The sequence below is a fragment of the Octopus bimaculoides genome, chromosome 2 (genome assembly GCF_046866305.1).
Source record: "Octopus bimaculoides isolate indiv1 chromosome 2, ASM4686630v1, whole genome shotgun sequence".
Classification (NCBI taxonomy): domain Eukaryota; kingdom Metazoa; phylum Mollusca; class Cephalopoda; order Octopoda; family Octopodidae; genus Octopus; species Octopus bimaculoides.
Genome location: NC_142929.1, coordinates 29,295,340 through 29,309,312, shown reverse-complemented (window position 1 = coordinate 29,309,312; position 13,973 = coordinate 29,295,340). Strand labels below are relative to the sequence as shown.

The following is a 13,973-nucleotide window of genomic DNA, read 5'->3' as shown; positions in this document are numbered from 1 at the left end:
TGGAAACTATATCTCCAGACAACAAACACAGAAAAATAAATATATATTTTCTAACAAATTTCCCTCTCTCAAATCTCCTTTCTTTCCTTCATTTCACACACATGCAATTTATAAACTTTTCATTCCGATATCTTTAGTTAAAACAGTAATGAATTCTTGCATTTTGCTTTTCTTACCGGAAGTGCCCATAGAATACATTTTCATGTAAGTCTCTTTGTATATTATTCCATTGAGATAACGTATTGCCCGGCAAAAAGATAAAACAGGTAACCAGTTGAAGTATCATTTTTCACAAAGTAGTCAGTCGCACCAAACGACACAATAAATGTTGTTCCTCCTTCTTCTATTGTAGTTTATTGTTGCTGTAGTTGTTGATGTTGTTGCTGATGATGACGATAAACTTTTGACAGGATACAGTAAGGCCATGCAAGCGTTCTCCAAACATACTGAGTATTTGACTAACCAGGGGACAGGCTATATTTGACGACAATTGACCTTTCTGCATACGCATCCGTATTTCATTGGAGAACCAGAAAATTGATATATAAAGCAATGATAATGCTACTCTCTCTCAACCACTACTTTATTATCTCTTCCCCCTACCTTTTATAATTGTTCATTTCTTTCTTTCTCAAAACACAATCATATACGCTACATATACTAATATATATAAATATGTGTGTGTGTGTGTGCGTGTACACACACACATGCGCAGAAGCACACGGCCTCACGCTACAATATGCACACACAAAGAAGTATAGATTAGAATTCAAGTTTAAATGTATGTATGCATACAAATAAACATAAATCTCATGTGCGATTATGTGTAAAAGTATATGGGAATAATTTTATTCGCACCTACTTTGAAATTTTCTGGAATATTAATGAACAAAGCTTTCGATCATAACCCATTGTTATTTATGTCTGCTTCCCTTTATTATATTTTAGATTTCCCTTTCATCATCTCTTTCTGCCGTCTTTTTTCTCTGTATCCTTATTCTTCTTTCTCCACCCTAATCTCTCTTTATAATAATTTCCTTTCTCAAAAAATACACAATGTGTTCAAACATACACACACTTTCACATTATCTTTCTGTCTGCCTCTGTTTATTTCTCTCTCACTCTATCTCTATCTATCTACCTCCCTCCCTCTATCCACCTATCTATTATATATCTATCCGTTCTTTTTCTTTTCTTCTCTTGTTCTCTTTGCCTTTTAACCCTATAATACCTGACTGTTATTCCACCTACTTTCTCAATCTGTACTCAGCCCTTTTCTTTGTATATTTTTCTTTGCCCTCTTTTCTTCCTCATCTATCTATCTATCTATCTATATATATATATATATATATATATATATATATATATATATATATATATATATATATATATATTCCCTTCCTGTTCTTCCCCTCTTCTCATGTGAATATTAACTTACAGCCGTTTTAATGCTACCGTTTTATTAGAAATGTATGTTTTCTCACACGACACACCTGCAAATGAATTTGTCACAATGATTAAACTATACCAATAGTATCTCTCCCTCTCCTGTCATTATCTCTCTCTCTCTCTCTCTCTTTCTCTTTCTCCCCCCCCCCCTCTTGATATCATTCATATTATTTAAAACTCTTAAACATAAATGGGATCAATTATCGGTGTCAATGTCTACATGGCTTATTATATTTTGTATTTTTGAAACAACTCTGTGACTGAACCATTTAAGATATGGGGGTGGGGAGGAAGGAGCAAGTCAGTGAAACAAGGGCGATGTTCATCTTGCCGTGAATATGAAAAGAAAAGGGTTATTCTTCCCGCCACAGGCTTATAAAGATTGTGACACTGAAATTTAGGACCTGCAAACTATTGAACTGAACATTCAGAATCTGACAATGCACAAGTAGTTGTGTATATAGGTACTTTAGAAGTAACCTGGCGTTTGTTGATTCCTTTTTGTTCATCAGCATGAAGGAGATTTAATGACAGAATACACGCCAACACTAACGAGCGTACAGAAAGAAAGAATATCAATGAAGACTAGTATGCGTCTCTAATATAAGGACGGAATATGAAGGCGGCATGCTGGCAGAATCGTTAGCACACCGGGCGAAATGCTTAGCGGTATTTCGTCTACCGTCACGTTCTGAGTTCAAATTCCACCAAGGTCGACTTTGCCTTTCATCCTTTCGGGATCGATAAATTAAGTACCAGTTACGCACTGGGGTCGATGTAATCGACTTAATCCCTTTGTTTGTCCTTGTATGTTCCCTCTATGTTTAGCCCCTTGTGGGCAATAAAGAAACAAGAATCGTTAGCACACCGGGCGATATACTTAGCGTCGTTTCGTCCGTCTTTACGTTCTGAGTTCAAATTCCGAGGTCGACTTTGTCTTTCATCCTTTCGGGGTTGATAAAATAAGTGCTAGTCGAACACCCTCCCCACAAATACCGGCCTTGAGTCAAAATTTTAAACCAATATAAACACGTAGCTTGAAATTTGTTGGGTGGGAGTGAATTCGATTATCTCAACAGATACTTCATTTTATCGTTCTCGAAAGAATGAAATTCAAATTTGACCTTGGCATGATTTTGAACTCAAAACGTAAAGAGCCGGAACAAATACCTTAGTGGCACATTTTTTCTGATCCTGTAACGATTCTGCCAAATCCGTCAAGTCGATGAGGAACTAAAGTTTCTAATTTAGGTGCAAGCACAGTGGTTTTTAGCGGAAGAGGCCTTTCGATACTGCTGATTCTCTTATTTGACTGCTACATCGTTTTATCGTCCCCGAGAGGATGAAAGGCAAAATTAATGCTCACAATACTGCTCAAACTGTTCTACCAGGTGTGAATCTTGTGAATTTGTATTTTGGCAAGGCTTTGATTTCTACTTTGTCAATGCAATATGTCACTAATATGGGCCACAACAGTGAACATAGTCTTACAAACCCACAAAAGAAGTTAACAAATTTAAAAAAGATTTCTGTTTTATGCTTTCATGTCTAAAACAATTCGGTTAATGGTTCAAGTGACTCAACAATCCTATTATTAAATATAAATGTTGTAATACTAATAAGTAACAATACACATATCTGTATACACAAATACTCTAGTCTTATACATGGGGTGGGTCAATGTTCACATAGGTATTAAATATTTGTTATAAATACAGATATTTGGAAGGGTTTTGAAGGCTGTCATCCACAAAAGCAGTACTTTACAAAGAAATTAATATGGAAATAAACGTTCTATAACTAATATTAATTATTAATAATTTAATGGATTGTTTTACTACAGCTTGTCAATATGCAAACTAACACTAACGCAACAGCCACCATTTAAATTATCTTAGTATATGTGAAATCAATGAGGGCGCTTCTACGTGGCTGTTTGACCTGTTAAAAATGGCAACAAAATATCTCTGGAATTTATAGCCGCCTCCTTTTTCTCTTTTTTTTTAAGGCAAAAACATATTGGATTTTGGTTTCTAATTTTGGTACAAGACCAGTAATTTTTGGGAAGGATAAGTCGATTACATCGACACCAGTGCTCAACTGATATTTATTTTATTGATCTCAGTGTTCAAATGGTACTTATTTTATCAACTCCGAAAGGATGAAAGGAAAGTCGACCTCGGCGGAATTTGAAGTCAAAATGTAAAGATGGTCGAAATGCTGTTAAGCATTTTGTCCTGCGCAGTAACGCTTCTGCCATTTCACCGCCTTAACAACATATTGACTATTTCAGTTTGAAAAGTTGGGGAATGATTAGGATTAGAACACTATCAATTATAACAAATGTTTAAACAGTACAGTACACATCAATATCTTTTTTTCAGACATAGGTAATTGCAGAAAAGATCCCGTCAGTTGATCTGATCGGCTAAAACTCTCGAAAGTGACTTAGCAATGGCTGAAACCAATGAAAGAAAAAGAAAATATTTATACGTATGTGTAAGTGTTCTTAAGCGTGATTTTGGTAGACGGAAACTATGTGGAAGCATGTTGCATATGTGTATGTGTCTGTGTGTGTCTATATATAAGAAACGAGGTACACATTACATGCTCATGATATATTTTTTATTTCTTTATTCATTAACTAGCTTCAGTCTTGAAGGGTTTTATCGATCAAATCGATCCCTAGTGTGTATTTTATATCTGGTTCATATTCTATCGGTCATTTTTGGCCGAATGGCTAGATTTAGGAAAAACAAACAAACCGACATTGGAGGTTAAACTATGTGAGACATTCTTTGTTAACGAGAAGCGTGTAAAACGGTATCACTAAATACTTATAAACAATCTATCTTGTTTTGCTTATATATATATGGTTGTGTACGTATATGTGTGTATATGCACGAATACACAATTCATGTGTAAATCCTTTGTATTTAGCATACGTCTGTAAACATACATCTAATATTTAATATTTGATGTATAAATGTTATATTACTTTTAAACTGCTTTGAACAGATGTCTCAGTTATATAATGTACCAATTCGTCAATTTTCTGCTAAATGAAATAAAACTTCTGCTTCATTGCTTACTGGTACACACACACACACACACACACACACACACACACACACACACACACACACACACACACACACACACACACACACACACACATACATACACACACACACACACACACACACACATTCTCGCATACACACATACACATACAGTGAAACTCATATATACTTACATGTGTGTGTTTCTGTCTGCGTTCATTTAGTAATACAAAAATATATTACCACACAACTCTTCAAAATAACATTCTTAAGTTGACTTTAATATTTTTTGTATTAAATTTCTAGTCATAAAATTCCTACGTTGGTAATAATTGCTGAATGTTCATATGGAGGTCAGATCGGTAATAATGTATAAGATATGTTTAATAGAAGACTTGTGGGTGCCTGTTGTAACAAACAAGTAACGATCGAACACTTGATATATGTCACCACGCCATTCACACAAAACACTTTCGATATACTTGAACGGATTGAATGTCGTAAAGACATAACCCACTTAAAATAAACCTCTTATATTGTTGTTCAGTCACTCGCGTTTTTCAGTTTGAATGGCTGGCTCTTATACTTACAAACATATTTCCATTGTTTACATACCTAATATATCTGCTTAGGAGTTGCATAATAGTTATCTATAAGGCTCAACTGGTAATCAAATTCAAAACATAGTTCACGCTAATGTACGAGGCAAATTAGCGTTACTAATTTTGAATCTCGTTGACTCTGTTCATGAAAAGTTTCACGACACAGCGGCCATTTTTATGTTGAATGCTTCTGAAAAAATGTTTATATTTGTTTGCGTCAGAGTCCTTCACAGCATTTTCAATCGGCTAATAATATGCTCTTTGACAATACAGCATCTATATTACTTATAGTGGTTTACATTATCATAACATTGTTCTAGACCAGATGATATGAGTTAACCACAGCCATGACGGCGGTTATGGAATAACAACCAGTGACCCGCCGTTAGTAGTCAAGAACACTTTCGCTGCTCGCATACACGTGGATTTTTCAAATAATTAGAACATAATTATAACACATTGAATAAATTATTGGCGAGTGGGTCACTTTTGTATATATTACAATAACATCGCTTTCGTTCAAAAATTGAAATCAGATCGAGATCGATCCACGAACTTCTTTAGCTTGAAATGATTTTCTTTATTCTATCGTTGTTTCCCCATCTCATTCACAAAAATCATAAACACAGAGAAACCACGCCATATAGGCATTTGCTCTTGTTTCAGATTGTCTAATAGAAAAGATTGTTTGATAGAACCCATGTTCAATCAAAGATTTTGTTAGATACGACCAAGTTCAATTCTGCTTCAGGCCTATCAAAACCTCTTAGCACAAAAAAAGCTTAGAAACACTTTAGGAATACCATGCTTAATTTACAATACTGCATCTGATATAGACATTGTTATGTGTTAGACAGTACAAGATGATTAAGAACCAGATTGAACATCTATACACTTGATATAGTGTATTGTAGTTTTTGTCCTCTCCGAAATATCATATTGACAACTGCGTTGCTGCGTATCTGAGGTGACTTGTGAACACTTATAAACCAAAGTTATTTTAGTTTTGAATTTTTCAGGTGATCACTATACGCTGACCACTAAATTCAGGCGCGTTAATCTCTGAGTTGAAAGATAATATTTCTCGCTTTAGTTTCATTATATTTCAAAGCATATCTGAAAACTTTCTGTAGAAAAAAAAAACAACAAAAAACAAAAAAAAAACACATTTGATAAATAATTATTGGTCTGAAATATGAATACCATTTTGTAGTAGTAATAATAATATGGACAATGGAAAGACATTCTGTTACTAACGTTGCTTCACATGTTGGCATACTACACTGCTTTCTTGTCACTATCCATCCTTGTGTTTGAACGCAATGGCTTTGCTCCACGGGCCTTCCAGATCTTATACTGGCACATTGCAGGTCAGCTTCTTGGTAACCAGTCTAAGGAGAAAAAATAGAAGGGAAGTAACATATATATCAAAAAGTAATTTGAAACGGTTATTTCCATATAGTTATGGTAGAAATATAAGGCCAAATGTTTAATGCAAAAGGCTATAAAAGATTAATTTGAGTAAGAAATTAGACGCTAAAACATGGTCACGAATTATTTTTTTGTGATAGCTGCATCAATAATGGAAAATGGCTTAATTAGCGAATATCATTATAGTAACTGCTTCATTGACAATATCAAATAACAATCACTAATGCTATTTCGTCTCAACTACTTATCTATAAAAAACCTAAATTGTCGATGCAGCAGCTCAAAGGCGAGGTCGGTCTTCCCTTCAAAGCTAGAAAGATGAGCTTTGAACAAGCTAATGATACTATACACAGCACATTGTGTGCAGTTGATTAAAATATTTCTGAAGGAAAAAAGAATGGTTGGCAGCTGCTAAATGCACACACACACACACACACACACACACACACAAGCTTATATGCACATACATGTCTGCAATTATGATCTCGATTGTATCCTCAAAATCGTTATTTAACTCATTCGCTAACATATAACACCCGACTAGCATGCTATGATCGTCTCTTTAGTTCAGGCATGGGCAACCTTTTCTCGAGAAGTAGACCCATGAAACATAGTTTCGCTTTGCTGCATGAGATATGGATTGTAAACAAGCCAACACCGGTTGTCAAACAGTGGAGTGAAGACAATCATAAATACATATATACATACATATCCATACACTTACATATACACAGTTTTTCGTGTTATCACACAGTGAAACTAAATCCAAATGTATGTGGTCGCAAAGCGAGATTCTAAATCACACAGTCGTGCCTGCGCCTATCAGCCAAAACTTCGTCAGATTATACTCTACCATCTTAGAAAAGGACACATTTGGTAGTGTGGTCCAGTGTAAACAATGCATGTGAAATACAGAGTAGTCATGGCTGAGACCATAGTTCTTAGATCTGTACTAACTTGGGTCTAAAGAAGAAGAACAACAACAACACTTCTAAAACCATAGTAATGATCATAATAAGAAAAATGAAGTCCAATTAACAATAACTATAGCAATGCAGAAAAACTAATATGAAAATAGCAATTAGAAACGAAAGAGAAACAAATCTTAAAGTATCGAGGAAATATCGAGGAAGAGTGCTAAATGAAGGTATGGCAGTGTGGTTAAGCCCGCACTTTAACTAAATGTGGTTCCGGGTTCAGTCCCACTTATACGACCTCTTGGGTAAGTGTCTTCTACTATAGCCCCAAGCCGACCAATACCTTGTGGGTGAATTCATTTGATGGAAACTGTGCAGAAGCTCCTGTTGTATATATATATATATATATATATATGCACGTATGTCATTGTGTTTGTGTTTGTCCCTTCGTCGCTGGATAGCCGGTTTCGCTTTGTTTGCGGCCCTGTGTCTTAGGTCTCAAAAAAGACCAATAGAATAAGTACCAGACTTTAAAATAAAAGATAGTGGGATCGGTTTATTCGACTAAACGCTTCAAAGCAGAGCCCGAGGATACCTGCAGTCCTGTGAGTGCAGCAAATAAAAGATAAAGCATAACAACTTAACCTGAATTTAAACTCCGCGAGAATGTTCCAAAAAATTCTATCTCCATAGTGTTTCATCTTTTCATAGTGCATAATGTAAGATACATGAAAAACAAGATAACGATGTGTTCGTGATACTTAGATGTGCAATTCTGCTTAAAATATCGACTGTTTTCTGTGTTGTACTCAAATATTTGATATTTAGTTGTTATAGCCGATGAGATTAAAATAACACTTATACGACTTCAAACGAAAGTGGAGCCTTAGTGTGGTTACTTTGCCTGTTAAAAATAGTTGTGGCCAAATTTCCTTTACAACACACATTACCGTCTTTAAAACAAGCGGTGAAAATTCATAACGTGATCCCTAAGAAATAGGATAATTATCGATGGACTTCTCTTCATCACAGGTCTGTTCAATCAGCGTTGACATGGGAGTAACAACAACAGCAAAAATAATTGTTCGTAACGTAAGGTGAGGCTCTGAAATTTAGTCTGGAGATAGACGGTTAAATCAATTCCAATGGATGACTGTTATTTTATTTTATCTGTTCCGGAGGAGGCAAAGGCAATGTTTACCTCGGTGGAATTTGAATTCAGAACGTAAATGGCCAGCAGAAATACAACGAAGCAACTTTCCATATGCTCTAACGATTCTTCTAATCCATCTCTGTAACAACAGTGTTTTGTTTCCATATTTCTATGTTGGAAGGAAAGTTTCAAATAATTTCAAATTTGTCAGTGAGGAGGCTAAATCAAGCCGAAACAACAGTGTCTGGTGATTTGCTTATGTCATTCTTTGTGAGCTCTGTGTTTTTACCACACAACATCTCTCAAGAGAAGTTTGTCTGAGAAAAATATTACAGACAATTCGGTTTGCAGAATCGTTATTCCTGTATTTTACAACTGTAGGGCCTTTACAATACTTCACTATAAACCATATATTCAGTCAATTTTATGCAAGAGTGAAGTCATCTTATTTATTTCACTTCCTATTCCTCAACATCCTGTATATAGTTTGATCATGTCTGAAACAAGGTACTTCAAGACTAAAACTTATTACTTCAATATACTGGTCTATAAATAAATCTCTAACCGATTAAATTTCAGACTCACACTCCACTGTGTTCCTTCCCATTCAAATTTCAATTAACTTGGATGCCGTCCGGGTCGCGTGATTTTAATTAATCAAACATATTTTAGGGAGTGCTCACATCAATAAGTCAATTACTGCCGCCTCATACTTATCTATTAAAGTAGAGGAGACTCAATGTTATCAGTAAACATTGCAAAGCCATATAACGTTAAAAGAAACTGTAGTCTTTTCACAGGAAATAGAGGATGTGGTGGATTTTTAAAATATTCTTGGGTAGAATAAAAGTTATCTCTTAAAATTTCATGTTCTGATATTGACTTTTATTACATAGCACTTTAATGTCTTCATACACAGGCACACACGCACTCACACACATGTATATATATAGTTTTATATGTGCGTGTGTGTATGTACACTATATATATATTTGTATACACTAACGTCTGTAGTCTTAAGGCATGGGTGGAGAACTTAAGCCCACCGGGTTTTGGGTTTTGTATTAATGCGCGACACCTGGCGAAGGTCTTAATCACGTCAGCATGCCTGTATTTCTATGCGAAATGTTTATATATGCACACACACACATACACTAACACACACACACACACCACACACACACATACACACACACACACACGCACACACACACACACACACATACAGGGTGCGGTGAATATATTGTCGTCTGCATTACGCAAAAATGAAAACAACACTCACATCTCATTTTAACAGATATATTTACCAAAATTACATAAAAATATCTTGAAATACTAAAGAGTAAAATTTATTCAATTAAATTGCCATTGGCTTCAACCATGGATTCCAGACAATTTCGGAATCTTCTGCAATTATTCTGGACGGTCCCCTTGTTTAAGTTGGTGAATACTGCTATAATCCTTGCCTTCAGTTCATCTTTGCTGTTACAAGGAGTTTTGTTGGTCCCTCGCTCAACTGCGCTCCACACATAATAACCAAGGGGGCTGCAGTCTGGGGAGTTAGGTGGCCAGATGTTAGGGGTGATGTGGTCGCAGAAATTGTCTGACTGCCATGACTGGGTTCTCCTGCTTGTGTGGCATGATGCAGAGTCCTGTTGCCAAACATAGGGTTATCCAGCAGTCAGCCTCTTGACCCAGGGAAATATTACCTCCTCCAGGCACTTGATATACGCCTCCGTGTTGAGTGTGAGACCGTGTGGGAAGATGAGTGGAAGCATTACGTCGCCATCACTAGTGATCACTCCAAACACCATAATGTTGACTGGATGTTTGATTTTTTTCAATCTTTGTACATGTTTTGGGGACACGGCAAGCCAACGGTCGTTCTGTGCCTTCACCAACTGTTCGTATTGGAGCTTCCGGCACGAATGCTAAGCAGTACAGCATGTCGTTTCCAAATTTCTGGCAGAGTGAATTGCGTCATGGTGTTTTTTTCCTTACAGACGGTGCCCAATGGACCCTACTATACTGTGTAGTCGACAAAATCAAAACAAACAACGCACATGCGCGTAATTAAAAATATAAAATGACAACAATTTACCCATCGCATCTGTGTGCGTATGTGTGTGTATATATATATATATATATATATATATATATATATATATATATATATACATCTAATATAGGATAAAATATTCAAAAAATGTGGCCAACATATTAAAAAATACATTTTAAGGTGAAAATTACAAACAACTTATAAATAAGGGCAAAAGAAAAAAATTCTATTCCAAATATGTCGAGAAATAGACTTTAAATCGTCAATAACCACATATAATTGATCACTAAAAGCTGCAAAATTTCTATTTGGGTATATTTAGGGTACTTAAGTGTATACTCTTGTCTTTGCGTATGCTTGTTCCATGTGCGAAAAAAAGTATTTTATTTTCTTAACGCATTTACCGCTGATGACGAGAAAATTCTTCATGAATTAACTCAGAAATAGGACCGATTCGGTAATAACGGAATTTATCAGAAATTTCTGTCAGCTTGCTTCGAGACACGTGCTTTAGTGATGAATTATATGTGGTTATTGACGATTCTCGGCATATTTGGCATAGGAATTTATTTTCCTTTTGCTCTTATTTATAAGTTATATATACATATACATATATATATATATATATATATATATATATATATATATATATATATATATATATATGGAGAAAGAGAGAGAGAGAGGGAGAAAACAACATGGAAATATGCAGGATAATATAGACAAATATATGTAAATACAAGTTTTAACAACTAAAATAAATTCTTTTATTAGATATTTAATTTATTAGCCCGGATTTTATCGAACTGCATGTAACTGTGTTCTTTTATCCCTTAATTCTATTAACCTCTCTAGGTATTTGGCTGAAGCCATACTGAACTATTGTCCTGAAGGTTTTTGTCGGTTAAACCGATTCGTAATATTTAATATCTTTAATGTATGATACTTATTCTATTTTTTCCTTTTTCGGCTGAACTCGTAGTCTTAAAATTATGAAGCAGATTTCATATTTAACAATTGCATTCCGAATTCTTAAGTTGAGATAATATCAAAACATTGTTCCTTTTCATAACAAAATATACTTGAATGTTAGTACTATTATCTAATTGTTTTTGGAATTTCGGTATGTAACCAATTTTTTGCTATACACTCCCAAACTCATATACAATTATAACAAGATAAAATTATTGTTGATATATGCGCCTAAATTATATTTAATTTCGATAAGATAATAAAGAGTTGATAACCACATCTAATTACAATACACAACTTGATAATGTGGTCTTCTTGCATTTCCACTTATACACTCTCACAGAAATATATTCACATGAAAACACACACACACACACACACACACACACACACACACACACACACACACACACACATAATGCTTTTTGGCTTATATTAATTAATACTTGAATAGAGGAAATTATTAGTGCGTTTTAATTGTTCTAAGTATTTTCTTCCTGGTAAATATTATTCCGTCTGCTGTCAGGCACTCCCTAAAAGTCACAGAAATACACGCTAATATAGATAAACATAGAGAATGACATGGATACCTTTCATAGATACCATATGCACACTTATATGTATTATATGTATTATCATGCACACACATACATGCGAGTACAAATGGAAAAATTCAGCATGAGCTTGAAAGAAAATATTATAAATTTCGTCGAATTTAAATGAAAATAGTGCAACTGAAATGTTAGCATTCATCTCTCTTTTACGGCACTTATCGTAGTTTCATAATGTTAAAACGTATTCAAGATTCTGCTTTCTAAAAGGTATGGCTGAAAGGGTGTTTATGCCTGTTCGTAACTATATAGGCACAAGAAACAATTAATGAACAAGCTATCACACGCCTTCTCTGAGCTAACATATTACCTCATGTGATACACTAGTCTGTACTCTTCTCGTCATCAATTCTGTGTTTATCTTCCTAGGATACCTGCTACCTATTGTATTCAATCTTTCCTTCCCAGAACATCTGGAATTTCACTTACAGGCTCCCTTTCTCGAGTGAACCCTCACTGTATTACTAAAATATAGTTGGAGCTGAAGTAATTGTAATAAAAGTATATGATTTTATGAATAAACATTATTTTAAATACATATATGATCATTTCAACGGATTTTCAAAATCAAAGGTAACACAAGTGAAATTACTTACACCACATGTCACAGAACACGGAGCCCAAGTTGTCTTCCAATAGTACTTTCCTGCTTTTGTGCCTGATTTGAGGTCACACGTGGCGTTAATACCGCCACAAACGCCACATATGTCCACAACAGTATCAGATCCGAATACTTTATCACACCCGACAGGCTGCAAAAATATAAGATTCATTTGAATACAAATTCAATTTATCAAGTACTTGTTATGATTTGCACGTAAATTTAGTTTCAGTTTTGGCCATGAACCACACACGTCGCTAAAACATTGGCAGTGATTAAATATATGTACACACACACACACACACAAACACACACACACGCACGCACACATCAATGTATGTATGTATGTATATCAGTTACAATGCTGTCATTTTCTTGATGCATAAAATAAAGATACAAAATGTATAATTTATGTCATAAGTACGATTTGCTCTTAGTCAACACTCGTTCGAATCCAACCAAATCGCTTAATCAAAATTAATAAGAAAACTCTTTGCTTTTTATTAATATTATATATCAAGCAACTAATACGAAAAGAAAGGAGAAACCAACCTGATAAATGTGAAAGAACACTATTGCTGTTTCGATAATCAACAAACATTTTCTTAATTAACAACGGTATTTTGGATTAAAATGTTATCACATTTTTTCTAAAGAAGTTTGTGATGACTTCATTTAGAACTGTATCACTTTGAAGTGATGTCAAGCAGAATTATAATCTTAAATGTTATTATTTCTATTCTCTAACTTTTTGTAGCTTCTTTAGTGTCGGTTGGAAGAAAAATTACAGTTAAAAATTGTTACTAATAAAATTAACGAAATTTATAAATTATGCGCACCGTTTTTCTTAACCTAAAAAGTATCTTATTTCTCTACTACATTACGAGTAACTGCTCATTCCATATATATATATATATAATAATAATAATAATAATAATAATAATATATAAACATATGCATATACCCATACATATATGTACATATCTACAGCTATATGTATACATACATGCATATATGGGTACAGGACGTCACAAAAAAAAAAAAAACGTTAAACACAACGTCTAAAGTATATTATGCTTTTTAACACTATAAGTCCTTACAGGGATTTCCCAGAAC

The 13,973-nt window shown here is 34.5% G+C and overlaps 1 protein-coding gene across 2 annotated transcripts in view; it reads right to left on the bottom strand.

Annotated features, from left to right (window-relative positions):
* The window catches only part of LOC106879676 (protein madd-4), a 227,380-nt gene that overhangs the window by 31,922 nt on the left and 181,485 nt on the right, over positions 1–13,973 (bottom strand). For both annotated transcript variants that reach the window (XM_089342285.1, XM_089342290.1), the window contains exons 4-5: positions 12,853–13,008; positions 6,371–6,504 (exon numbers count right to left, since the gene is read on the bottom strand). In XM_089342285.1, coding sequence (XP_089198411.1) covers positions 6,371–6,504; positions 12,853–13,008 — 290 coding nt within the window. The remainder of the gene's footprint in view (positions 1–6,370; positions 6,505–12,852; positions 13,009–13,973) is intronic.